The sequence below is a fragment of the Oncorhynchus masou genome, chromosome 11 (genome assembly GCF_036934945.1).
Source record: "Oncorhynchus masou masou isolate Uvic2021 chromosome 11, UVic_Omas_1.1, whole genome shotgun sequence".
NCBI lineage: Eukaryota > Metazoa > Chordata > Actinopteri > Salmoniformes > Salmonidae > Oncorhynchus > Oncorhynchus masou.
Genome location: NC_088222.1, coordinates 22,822,916 through 22,836,752, shown reverse-complemented (window position 1 = coordinate 22,836,752; position 13,837 = coordinate 22,822,916). Strand labels below are relative to the sequence as shown.

General features: G+C 45.1%; 1 protein-coding gene across 2 annotated transcripts in view; it reads right to left on the bottom strand.

Moving 5' to 3' along the window:
• The window catches only part of foxred1 (FAD-dependent oxidoreductase domain containing 1), a 21,803-nt gene extending 7,966 nt beyond the window's left edge, over positions 1 to 13,837 (bottom strand). The window contains exons 1-5 of one of the 2 annotated variants that reach the window (XM_064977820.1): positions 13,403 to 13,837; positions 8,295 to 8,515; positions 7,722 to 7,832; positions 6,395 to 6,513; positions 6,182 to 6,276 (exon numbers count right to left, since the gene is read on the bottom strand). In XM_064977820.1, the coding sequence (XP_064833892.1) occupies positions 6,182 to 6,276; positions 6,395 to 6,513; positions 7,722 to 7,832; positions 8,295 to 8,515; positions 13,403 to 13,544 (688 nt within the window). In that variant the 5' untranslated portion in view covers positions 13,545 to 13,837. The remainder of the gene's footprint in view (positions 1 to 6,181; positions 6,277 to 6,394; positions 6,514 to 7,721; positions 7,833 to 8,294; positions 8,516 to 13,402) is intronic. The other variant, XM_064977822.1, reaches the window with a different exon arrangement.

The window sequence follows — 13,837 nt, the reverse complement described above, 5'->3', positions numbered from 1 at the left end:
AATAATAATAATAAAATAAAAATCTGCAATCCAAAATTAAATCTAGAATCTGCTTCCTATTTTGCAACAAAGCCTCCTTCACTCATGCTGCCAAACATACCCCCGTAAAACTGACTATCCTACCGATCCTTGATTTCTGCGACGCCATTTACAAAATAGCCTCCAACACTCTACTCAGCAAATTGGATGTCGTCTATCACAGTGCCATCCGTTTTGTCACCAAAGCCCCATATACTACCCACCCCTGCGACCTGTATGCGCTCGTTGGCTGGTCCTCGCTACATATTCGTCACCAAACCCACTGGCTCCAGGTCACCTATAAGTCTTTGCTAGGTAAAGCTTCGGCTTATCTCAGCTCACTGGTCACCATAGCAACACCCACCCCTAGTACACGCTCCAGCAGGTATATTTCACTGGTCTTCCCCAAAGCCAACACTCCCCTTGGCCACCTTTCCTTCCAGTTCTCTGCTGCCAATGACTGGAACAAATCGCAAAAAAAACTAAAATCACACAAAAATTCACTCAAGTTGGAGACATATCTCCCTCACTAACTATAAGCATCCGCTGTCAGAGCAGGTTGCTGATCGCTGCAGCTTAACATCCTTATCATTTATCGCCCTCCAGGTTCCCTCGGAGAGTTCATCAATGAGCTTGATGCCTTGATAAGCTCCTTTCCTGAGGACGGCTCACCTCTCACAGTCCTGGGCGACTTTAACCTCCCCACGTCTACCTTTGACTCATTCCTCTCTGCCTCCTTCTTTCCACTCCTCTCCTCTTTTGACCTCACCCTCTCACCTTCCCCCTACTCACAAGGCAGGCAATACGCCGACCTCATCTTTACTAGATGCTGTTCTTCCACTAACCTCATTGCAACTCCCCTCCAAGTCTCCGACCACTACCTTGTATCCTTTTCCCTCTCGCTCTCATCCAACACTTCCCACACTGCCCCTACTCGGATGGTATCGCGCCGTCCCAACCTTCGCTCTCTCTCCCCCCGCTACTCTCTCCTCTTCCATCCTATCATCTCTTCCCTCTGCTCAAACCTTCTCCAACCTATCTCCTGATTCTGCCTCCTCAACCCTCCTCTCTTCCCTTTCTGCATCCTTTGACTCTCTATGTCCCCTATCCTCCAGGCCGGCTCGGTCCTCCCCTCCCGCTCTGTGGCTCGACGACTCATTGCGAGCTCACAGAACAGGGCTCCGGGCAGCCGAGCGGAAATGGAGGAAAACTCGCCTCCCTGCGGACCTGGCATCCTTTCACTCCCTCCTCTCTACATTTTCCTCCTCTGTCTCTGCTGCTAAAGCCACTTTATACCACTCTAAATTCCAAGCATCTGCCTCTAACCCTAGGAAGCTCTTTGCCACCTTCTCCTCCCTCCTGAATCCTCCTCCCCCCTCCTCCCTCTCTGCAGATGACTTCGTCAACCATTTTGAAAAGAAGGTCGACGACATCCGATCCTCGTTTGCTAAGTCAAACGACACCGCTGGTTCTGCTCACACTGCCCTACCCTGTGCTCTGACTTCTTTCTCCCCTCTCTCTCCAGATGAAATCTCGCTTCTTGTGACGGCCGGCCGCCCAACAACCTGCCCGCTTGACCCTATCCCCTCCTCTCTTCTCCAGACCATTTCCGGAGACCTTCTCCCTTACCTCACCTCGCTCATCAACTCATCCCTGACCGCTGGCTACGTCCCTTCCGTCTTCAAGAGAGCGAGAGTTGCACCCCTTCTGAAAAACCCTACACTCGATCCCTCCGATGTCAACAACTACAGACCAGTATCCCTTCTTTCTTTTCTCTCCAAAACTCTTGAACGTGCCGTCCTTGGCCAGCTCTCCCGCTATCTCTCTCAGAATGACCTTCTTGATCCAAATCAGTCAGGTTTCAAGACTAGTCATTCAACTGAGACTGCTCTTCTCTGTATCACGGAGGCGCTCCGCACTGCTAAAGCTAACTCTCTCTCCTCTGCTCTCATCCTTCTAGACCTATCGGCTGCCTTCGATACTGTGAACCATCAGATCCTCCTCTCCACCCTCTCCGAGTTGGGCATCTCCGGCGCGGCCCACGCTTGGATTGCGTCCTACCTGACAGGTCGCTCCTACCAGGTGGCGTGGCGAGAATCTGTCTCCTCGCCACGCGCTCTCACCACTGGTGTCCCCCAGGGCTCTGTTCTAGGCCCTCTCCTATTCTCGCTATACACCAAGTCACTTGGCTCTGTCATAACCTCACATGGTCTCTCCTATCATTGCTATGCAGACGACACACAATTAATCTTCTCCTTTCCCCCTTCTGATGACCAGGTGGCGAATCGCATCTCTGCATGTCTGGCAGACATATCAGTGTGGATGACGGATCACCACCTCAAGCTGAACCTCGGCAAGACGGAGCTGCTCTTCCTCCCGGGGAAGGACTGCCCGTTCCATGATCTCGCCATCACGGTTGACAACTCCATTGTGTCCTCCTCCCAGAGCGCTAAGAACCTTGGCGTGATCCTGGACAACACCCTGTCGTTCTCAACTAACATCAAGGCGGTGGCCCGTTCCTGTAGGTTCATGCTCTACAACATCCGCAGAGTACGACCCTGCCTCACACAGGAAGCGGCGCAGGTCCTAATCCAGGCACTTGTCATCTCCCGTCTGGATTACTGCAACTCGCTGTTGGCTGGGCTCCCTGCCTGTGCCATTAAACCCCTACAACTCATCCAGAACGCCGCAGCCCGTCTGGTGTTCAACCTTCCCAAGTTCTCTCACGTCACCCCGCTCCTCCGCTCTCTCCACTGGCTTCCAGTTGAAGCTCGCATCCGCTACAAGACCATGGTGCTTGCCTACGGAGCTGTGAGGGGAACGGCACCGCAGTACCTCCAGGCTCTGATCAGGCCCTACACCCAAACAAGGGCACTGCGTTCATCCACCTCTGGCCTGCTCGCCTCCCTACCACTGAGGAAGTACAGTTCCCGCTCAGCCCAGTCAAAACTGTTCGCTGCTCTGGCCCCCCAATGGTGGAACAAACTCCCTCACGACGCCAGGACAGCGGAGTCAATCACCACCTTCCGGAGACACCTGAAACCCCACCTCTTTAAGGAATACCTAGGATAGGATAAAGTAATCCTTCTCACCCCCCCCTTAAATGATTTAGATGCACTATTGTAAAGTGGCTGTTCCACTGGATGTCATAAGGTGAATTCACCAATTTGTAAGTCGCTCTGGATAAGAGCGTCTGCCAAATGACTTAAAATGTAAATGTACACAGCCCATCTGTAAATAGCCCATCCAACCAACTACCTGCCTCATCCCATATTTGTTTTTCCTGCTCTTTTGCACACCAGTATTTCTACTTGCACATCCTCATCTGCACATCTATCACTCCAGTGTTAATTGCTAAATTGTAATTACTTCGCCACTATGGCCTATTTATTGCCTTACCTCCTTCATTTGCACACTGTATACAGATTTCTATTGTGTTATTGACTGTATGTTTGTTTATCCCATGTGTAACTCTGTGTTTGTTGTTTTTGTCGCATTGTTTTGCTTTATCTTGGCCAGGTCACAGTTGTAAATGAGAACTTGTTCTCAACTGGCCTACCTAGTTAAATAAAAATTATATTGTTCCACTGATAAGATCAACATTACTGGAAAAGTTATGCAATACATACTCCCTAGTGTTCCAGTAGCTTACCCCATTACACTCGTGGGAATTGGCCTATATGGATAGGGATAAATTGAAATGTTTCTTGCATTAGAAATATGGAAGGCATATGCATAACCATATTAGCAATTTAAAGGGAACAGTTAGACTAAAATTAGACTAAAAGTCAGGACAACATTTGACAAGACGGAATCCAAACATGACTCTTGATTTGATGTGCATTTTACATTTACTGTACTTTTCGCAGCAAACTATAAGGTGCTTTTTGTTAGTCTCCTAGCTGTGCCATTGTGGTTGTTTTGTTTGGAACAGTTATGCATCCCCGCCTGTGATCCACAGCAAATGTCCTTCACAATACAACAGGCTCATTATGTTCAGGACAACCCAGGGTATAACGTCATGTCATCTTGTAACTGAACGTCAAACATAGTGATTGTAAACGTTGGCACTATATTACATGAGTTTTATGATATGGAAATGTGTCATTTGGACTTGGGTGGTTGTCTTGCTTGTATGACATCCAAGCGGTATTTAATCATCCTCAACGTCTCATCTTTCAAAATACAGAGTCCTCGTAATTTACAACATTTCCTCACTCAGACAAAAAATGTGCATGGGGGCAACTTCTTGTTGCTAGCAGTGCTCAAGTTCAGAATGACTCAGTCAAAACCCATACAGAGCTGTGAAGCAGAGACCCTGAGCTCTGCCCACTGCATTCCAAGTTACGCACTTATCAGTGTCCAAATCTGACATTTTCAACACGTATACAGGTATGAGTGTAAAAGGTTAATCAGTGAATTATTTGACAGATATGAGTCTGGACTGATGCACTGAAAGCATGCTTCACTGGGTAACAGTGGAAATAACAGCTATGTACAACAGTGGTGTGCAGAAAGGCATCTCGCGAACGCACAACTTGTCGGTCCTTGTCACAGATGGGCCACAGCAGCAGACAACCAACACCCGGGATAAACTCCTATCAGCTAAAAACAAGAAGAAGCGGCTCCACCAACAATGGACAATTGAGGAGTGGAAAAACATTGCCTGGTCTGACGAATCCCGGTTCCTGTTGCGTCATGCTGATGGCAGAGTCCCTACCTGTCTGCTGTCAACGGTACAGGCTGGTGGAGGTGGTATAATGGTGTGGGAAATGTTTTCCTGGCACACATTAGGTTACTTGATAACTGAGCAAAGTTTGAACGTTTCCGACACCTAGAATCCATGCCCCAGAGAATTCTGGCTGTTCTGGAGGCAAAGGGGGATCCGACCTAGTACTAGTTGGGTGTAACTATTAACCTCTGGAAACTCTGGGGGCGCTATTTCATTTTTGGATGAAAAACGTTCCCGTTTTAAACAAGATATTTTGTCACAAAAAGATGCTCGACTATGCATATAATTGATAGCTTTGGAAAGAAAACACTCTGAATTTTCCAGAACTGCAAAGATATTGTCTGTGGGTGCCCTAGAACGGGAGCTACAGGCAAAACCAAGATGAAACGGCAACCAGGAAACCAGCAGGATTTTTGAGGCTCCGTTTTCCATTGTCTCCTTATATGGCTGTGAATGCGAGAGGAATGAGCCTGCCCTTTCTGTCGTTTCCCCAAGGTGTCTGCAGCATTGTGACGTATTTGTAGGCATATCATTGGAAGATTGACCATAAGAGACTACATTTTCCAGGTGTCCGCCCGGTGTCCTCCGTCGAAATTGGTGCGTCTTTTTCAGCTGCTGGTATTTTTCCATGCGATTCTGAGGGGAAGGCAGGCTTCCACGAACTGCATATCAATGAAGAGATATGTGAAAAAACACCTTGAGGATTGATTCCAAACAACGTTTGCCATGTTTCGGTCGATATTATGGAGTTAATTCGGAAAATGTTTGACGTTTTGGTGACTGAATTTTCGGTTCGTTTCGGTAGCCAGATGTGATGTACAAAACAGAGCGATTTCTCCTACACAAAGACTCTTTCAGGAAAAACTGAACATTTGCTATGTAACTGAGAGTCTCCTCATTGAAAACATCTGAAGCTCTTCAAAGGTAAATGATTTTATTTATTTGGTTATCTGGTTTTTGTGAAAATGTTGCGTGCTAAATGCTACTCAAAATGCTAAGCTAGCTTAGCATACTCTTACACAAATTAGTGATTTGCTATGGTTAAAAAGCATATTTTGAAAATCTGAGATGACAGTGTTGTTAAGAAAAGGCTAAGCTTGAGAGCAGGTGCATTATTTTCATTTTATTTGTTAACGTTGCGTTATGCTAATGAGCCTGAGGCTTTATTCACGATCCCGGATACTGGATGGGGAGTATCAACAGGTTAACAGGGATCGCTGGCCACTGCGTGTATATTACAACTGTTCAGAAATGTTGAATATATTGCTTATTGGCTCTCAGTCATTGTACCAAGACTGCATATGCTCCATTTGCTTTAAAGAAGACAATGTTCATTGTCTTATTGTTGCATGGACCCAGATTATGCCACCTTAGTATTACCTGAAATGATTATCTCGTCCGTCACTCATAATAACGAAGATCTGTACTCACCATATGAAGCCAGCACTACTCCATCAGTGTTGATCCATGGACATTTCTCCTTTAGTTGTGTCGGTGAAAGAAGAGAGACTTTTGCTCCAGCATACCTCATTTGGAATTAAAATTAATAGCATTTGTCAAAAAACGACATCCGGGTCCATTTAAATATTTGCATAATGGGATATTTGTGTGTTTGGTGCATAAGTGTAGGGTACAAGTGTTTACCTTTGGGTGCTGTAGTTTTCTTCCATGATATGAGCCACTTTTTCACTGGCCAGAAAAAGATATCCGGAGTGGTTAAACTGCAGGTCCACGGGCTCGTCATTCAGCACACTCAAGTGTTCCTGGGAAGGCACAACACACTGTCAATCACTTTACACTGAAACAATAAATAAAACACTTCAACAGATCTAAGGAATGCCATAAACAAATGTATAGTTGTCACTATCATGCCAAGCTGCAAAGACAGAAGTACCACAATATCGCCCTAAATTTTTTTTTAACTATCCCTAACCTTATGCTTAAAAACCCAAACCTTAAATGAAGAACAAAAAACACTTTTGTATATTCAGGAAGCAGCTAATAGGGATCCAATAATAGATACAAATTGTACATGTTGACTGCAGCTTGGCCATATATTGACAGGGAAATGGTCAACTGTATTATGAGTAAATAACCTGACACTAGCTGATGGTCACAGTGACCTAATGGTTGATACTAGCTGGTGATCACAGTAACCTAATGGCTGATACTAGCTGGTGGTCACAGTGACCTAATGGCTGATACTAGCTGGTGGTCACAGTAACCTAATGGCTGATACTAGCTGGTGGTCACAGTGACCTAATGGTTGATACTAGCTGGTGATCACAGTAACCTAATGGCTGATACTAGCTGGTGATCACAGTAACCTAATGGCTGATACTAGCTGGTGGTCAGTGACCTAATGGCTGATACTAGCTGGTGATCACAGTAACCTAATGGCTGATACTAGCTGGTGATCACAGTAACCTAATGGCTGATACTAGCTGGTGATCACAGTAACCTAATGGCTGATACTAGCTGGTGGTCACAGTAACCTAATGGCTGATACTAGCTGGTGGTCAGTGACCTAATGGCTGATACTAGCTGGTGGTCACAGTGACCTAATGGCTGATACTAGCTGGTGGTCACAGTAACCTAATGGCTGATACTAGCTGGTGGTCACAGTGACCTAATGGCTGATACTAGCTGGTGGTCACAGTGACCTAATGGCTGATACTAGCTGGTGGTCACAGTAACCTAATGGCTGATACTAGCTGGTGGTCACAGTAACCTAATGGCTGATACTAGCTGGTGGTCACAGTAACCCAATGGTTGATACTAGCTGGTGGTCACAGTGACCCAATGGTTGATACTAGCTGGTGGTCACAGTGACCCAATGGTTGATACTAGCTGGTGGTCACAGTGACCCAACGGCTGATACTAGCTGGTGGTCACAGTGACCCAATGGCTGATACTAGCTGGTGGTCACAGTGACCCAATGGCTGATACTAGCTGGTGGTCAGTGTCCTACATTGATGTTCCTCATGAAGTCAGCCGAGGCCATGGACAGGTGGATGTTCTCTGGCAAGGAGAACTGCTGTCGAATCCCCCCAGCAGACAGCACCGTGGAAGCCTGGGAGTACTGGAGACAGGGAGATAGAAGATACAGATTAACACCTAGATTCAGTCCGTGCACTACTGTGTTAGTGTAGCAGTCCTTTAATGATTTGACGAGCATCTGATCTAAGATGACTTAAGAGTCCAGTCTCTTCGTTTATACTTGGCCATCAAGGAAAGGTGACATGGAAAGGAAGGTTTCAGAGACCATTAGGACAGCCCCAAGCCTGAGGGTGCATCCCAATAATGTCATTTTCTACTGAAATGTGCACTTGTTTACTACTTGCCACAAATCTAAAAGCATTGGATCGATAGAGACATGGGTACAGGGAGTTTCCACCATATTCTTATGCCAGTCATTTCCTTTAAAACCAGTGAAGTGAATAAGTGCACACAGAGACAGGAGAGATAAATAAAACATTGCTTGAGCTTCAAATGTATTCAGTGGATGTGAGTGAGGTCACGTGACACAGCCAAGGCCACTCACAGTGGGGTCCCTCTCAACCACCAGCACTCGCACCCCGTCCCGAATCATCTCTTTCTGCTTCAGCCAATAGGCAATGGACCAGCCCACCACGCCACCTCCTACGATCACGATGTCCGCCCTCTCAGGGGGGAGTGAGGAGGTCTTCTCAAACGGAGTCCAGTCACTGCCAGGCATGGCGTCTGCCGCTTTCTCCCTGAACGCTCTGAACTGGTTCTCGAGATCTGTGTTGAGAAATATATTAATAATATATAATATATTGATATTTCTATTAGGACGTAAGGCACTCTAAATTTGTCATTCTAGTTATCTGGTTGCTACTACAAAAGTGACTTAATTCTCATATCTGGCCGCAGAGGTACTTTATGGTAATACATGACATTCACACCAACTACAAGAAGAATTTCAACATGTTACAGACAGTTATTTTTACCTTTCAGATATACACTGCTCAAAAAAATAAAGGGAACACTAAAATAAACACATTCTGAATGAATGAAATATTCTTATTAAATACTTTTTTCTTTACATAGTTGAATGTGCTGACAACAAAATCACACAAAAATTATCAATGGAAATCAAATTTATCAACCCATGGAGATCTGGATTTGGAGTCACACTCAAACTTAAAGTGGAAAACCACACTACTGGCTGTTCCAACTTTGATGTAATGTCCTTAAAACAAGTCAAAATGAGGCTCAGTAGTGTGTGTGGCCTCCGCGTGCCTGTATGACCTCCCTACAACGCCTGGGCATGCTCCTGATGAGGTGGCGGATGGTCTCCTGAGGGATCTCCTCCCAGACCTGGACTAAAGCATCCGCCAACTCATGGACAGTCTGTGGTGCAACGTGGCATTGGTGGATGGAGCGAGACATGATATCCCAGATTGGATTCAGGTCTGGGGAACGGGCGGGCCAGTCCATAGCATCAATGCCTTCCTCTTGCAGGAACTGCTGACACACTCCAGCCACATGAGGTCTAGCATTGTCTTGCATTAGGAGGAACCCAGGGCCAACCGCACCAGCATATGGTCTCACAAGGGGTCTGAGGATCTCATCTCGGTACCTAATGGCAGTCAGGCTACCTCTGGCGGGCACATGGAGGGCTGTGCGGCCCCCCAAAGAAATGCCACCACACACCATGACTGACCCACCACCAAACCGGTCATGCTGGAGGATGTTGCAGGCAGCAGAACATTCTCCACGCTGTCTTCAGACTCTGTCACGTCTGTCATGTGCTCAGTGTGAACCTGCTTTCATCTGTGAAGAGCACAGGGCACCAGTGGCGAATTTGCCAATCTTGGTGTTCTCTGGCAAATGCCAAACGTTCTGCACGGTGTTGGGCTGTAAGCACAACCCCCACCTGTGGACGTCGGGCCACCATACCACCCTCATGCAGTCTGTTTCTGACCGTTTGAGCAGACACATGCACATTTGTGGCCTGCTGGAGGTCATTTTGCAGGGCTCTGGCAGTGCTCCTCCTGCACAAAGGCGGAGGTAGCGGTCCTGCTGCTGGGTTGTTGCCCTCCTACGGCCTCTTCCACATCTCATGATGTACTGGCCTGTCTCCTGGTAGCGCCTCCATGCTCTGGACACTACGCCGACAGACACAGCAAACCTTCTTGCCACAGCTCGCATTGATGTGCCATCATGGATGATCTGCACTACCTGAGCCACTTGTGTGGGTTGTAGACTCCGTCTCATGCTACCACTAGAGTGAAAGCACCGCCAGCATTCAAAAGTGACCAAAACATCAGCCAGGAAGCATAGGAACTGAGAAGTGGTCTGTGGTCACCACCTGCAGAACCACTACTTTATTGGGGGTGTCTTGCTAATTGCCTAGAATTTCCACCTGTTGTCTATTCTATTTGCACAACAGCATGTGAAACGTATTGTCAACCAGTGTTGCTTCCTAAGTGGACAGTTTGATTTCCCAGAAGTGTGATTGACTTGGAGTTACATTGTGTTGTTTAAGTGTTCCCTTTATTTTTTTGAGCAGTGTAATTTCAAATTCAGGGTTTACCATACAAAAATTATGTAAGGGAGTCACTTCAACACAATGTCAACAAAAAGTATATTATAGCAAACTGCACAAAATTTCAACAATCAAAATGCATGTAGTAGTTCAACTTCTATAGAGGAATATGAAATGCCCAGACCGAGGGTGATTGACCATCATCTTGAACTTCTTCCATTTTCTAATAATTGTGCCAACAGTTGTTGCCTTCTCACCAAGCTGCTTGCCTACAGTCCTGTAGCCCATCCCTGCCTTGTGCAGGTCTACAATTTTATCCTTGATGTCCTTACACAGCTCTCTGGTCTTGGCCATGAGTGTGTGGACAGGTGTCTTTTATTCAGGTAACGAGTTCAAACAGGTGCAGTTAATACAGGTAATGAGTGGAGAACAGGCGGGCTTCTTAAAGTAAAACTAACAGGTCTGTGAGAGCCGGAATTCTTACTGGTTGGTAGGTGATCAAATACCTATGTCATGTAATAAAATGCAAATTAATTACTTAAAAATCACACAGTGATTTTCTGGATTTTTTGTTTTTAGATTCCATCTCTCACAGTTGAAGTGTACCCATGATAAAAATGACAGACCTCTACATGCTTTGTAAGTAGGAAAACCTGCTAAATCGGCAGTGTATAAAAATACTTGTTCTCCCCACTGTAAGTTAGCTAACTAGGTAGGACCCGTGGCAAACAGTCATTGAGTCACACCTGTTTTGAGCCCCATATATATTTAATTATCTTTTGGGGGCTTTCCTGTTTTAATCCGTGTCACATATTAGCTACTCAGGCCCATAAGCTAGGATATGCATATAATTGGTAGATTTGGATAGAAAACACTAAAATTGTTGAAATAATGTCTGTGAGTATAACAGAACTGAAATGGCAGGTGAAACCCTGAGGTCAAGCCCCCCCCCCCAAAAAAAAATATTCATCCTACCACTGATTTCATTGGCTGGCACTTTTATAATAGGGCGAAATCATGACCATTGCAGTTCCTAGGGCTTCCACTAGATGTCAACAGTCTTTAGAAAGAGTTTCAGGCTGGTATTTGGAAAAATGAGCCAGAAATTGTAGTTTTTCTGGGTGTCTCCCATTTTGGCTGTAGTATTTCCAAGCGCGTGAATGAGAGTGCGTTCCTTGTTATTTTTCTCAAGTAAAGACAATAATGATTTGTCTTAAATTTTATAGTTTATTTGCGTATTAGGGTACCTAAGGTTTGATTATAAATGTTGATTGACTTGTTTGGATAAGTTTATTGGTAATGTTTGGGATTCATTTTGTATGCATTTTGAAGGAGGGAAACCGAGTGGATTTTTGACTGAAGCGGGACTGAGTTTTTATGAAGGACTTGATCGAACAAAAGGACCATTTGTAATGTAACTAGGACCTTTTGAAGTGCCAACAGAAGAAGACCTTCAAAGGTAAGGCATATATTATATCGCTATTTCTAACTTTCGTGTCTTAACTTCCTGGTTGAAAATGATTTATGCATTTGTGTGCTGGGAGCTGTCCTCAGATAATCGCATGGATTGCTTTCGCCGTAAAGCCTTTTTGAAATCTGAAACGGCGGCTGGATTACCAACAAGCTAAGCTTTATTTTGATGTATTGCACTTATGATTTCATGAAAGTTTTTTTTATAGTATTTTAATTTGAATTTGGCGCTCGGCAATTTCACCGGAAGTTGTTGAAATGGGACGCTAGTGTCCAACTGATCCACAAGACGTTAATAAAGTTGCATACACACATGGTCTCTTTTGTTTTCTTGAGTAAAGCAGCTCCAAAATGCAGGTGTTTCAGCCTTGCTCAGTGTTTTCTGTGGTGGTGAGGCAAGCCAGCAGAAAATAGGAGCATTGAGCCGTGATTGGCTCAGTGTTCCGTCACTCATGGGGACTGTACGTCATTGCCAAGTTTCAGTCCTTAGTAAGGGTAGATATCCAAAATGTCAGCCAAATTCAACAATGTTAGCCTGCTATTCAATGGAGTGGCTTTTTCCCCCCTCTGAGTTCCCACCATAAATCCAGAGAATGCCAGACTGATGACAAAATTTGACCACAATGGACCGCCACGCCACCTTCGAGGTGAGTCCAAAAATGTCTATGCAAGGGAGATATGTATACTGTAGCTAAGAAAGTAATACTAAGTGTATGTTGTGTAGTAAGCTGTTAGTAGCCCACGTGCCTCACTAATAAATGTAGTCTATTTTCACCAACGCAGTACTGTAAACATATTTCGTGGCAGGTGTGCTTGTTGGCAGGTGTGCTTGTTGTGCTGGCACATGCAAATTCATCATACACAACATTCTATAATGGAATAGTGTTATTTGACGTGTCAAATTAAACAAGTTTATTTAATGCATCAAAGTGTTACATGACATTTTTTTGACACACAAAGACCCAAACTGTGTTTAATGTGACTTTGGGTCTATTTTCACCTACTGTTCAATCAAATGTATTTATAAAGCCCTTCTTACATCAGCTGATGTCACAAAATGCAGTACAGAAACCCAGCCTAAAACCCCAAACAGCAAGCAATGCATGTGTTCTAACTTGGTGGTGCACATGTAGCCTATAACCTGTTTTAAAGAAATTCATTGTCTGTGAACTTTGATTATCTGTTTATATGCCCCCTTTATTTGTCCTGTGGTTCTGACTTGTTGTACAGGAGGTACACTAAGAACTGCCCATGTTCTGAATTCTATCGCTGTACAAAGTTATGACTACGTCAGTAGTCGCCCGCTCATTAATGTCTTAATCGAAATGACGGACTGCCTCTTACCGCCCCCCTTACGCCATCGTTTGTACATCTCGATTGTCAGTAGAAACCACATTTGTTTACGCAAGTCAGCTATGATTTTTTTTTAGTCTGAATTAACTGTTTCATGTTGGAACTGCTGTTGGGACAGCTTTATATAGGCCCAAAAGTTTGTGGGCACCGTCTGTCGCCGTTATAGTGCAATTAATGCATTGTTTAATGTTGTGTTGTGGCTTTTCCGGAATGCATCCAACCATTTTTTTTGTAGCCCCACCAAAAATGCCATGCTAAAATCGCTACTGGGTAGGACACAAACGCAACAGTGAAAACAAAGTTGATTATCTCACCTTTGAAGAAATCATTTTGCACGGGTCTACTAGTGCTGATGTTTCGGGTGCAGGGTCGCGTGTGTTTATGGATAAATCGCGAGGAAACATGAATTCCATGAGCAGCACGCGCTGTCATGTGCAGTCCCTTCCACATTGACATTGCTGGAGCTTGATTTCTAGCAGCACTACTAGCACACTGTAAATGCTAATGTAAGCTAGCTTGCTGGCTTTTGAGCACAGATTCAAAATGGTGTGTTGGCTAACCCTGAAATTAATATTCACTGTCTGGTGCAACACTTCGTGTCGACGTAACAATACCACGTAATGACGTATGACGCTTCGGATGTGACACAACCATATAATGCCGCCGTCATGTTCGAGTCGGATTGAGAAAACACCTACTTACTTGCTAACTGGTTGTCATTTATACCCGTGCGGCGTTCAATTATTCAG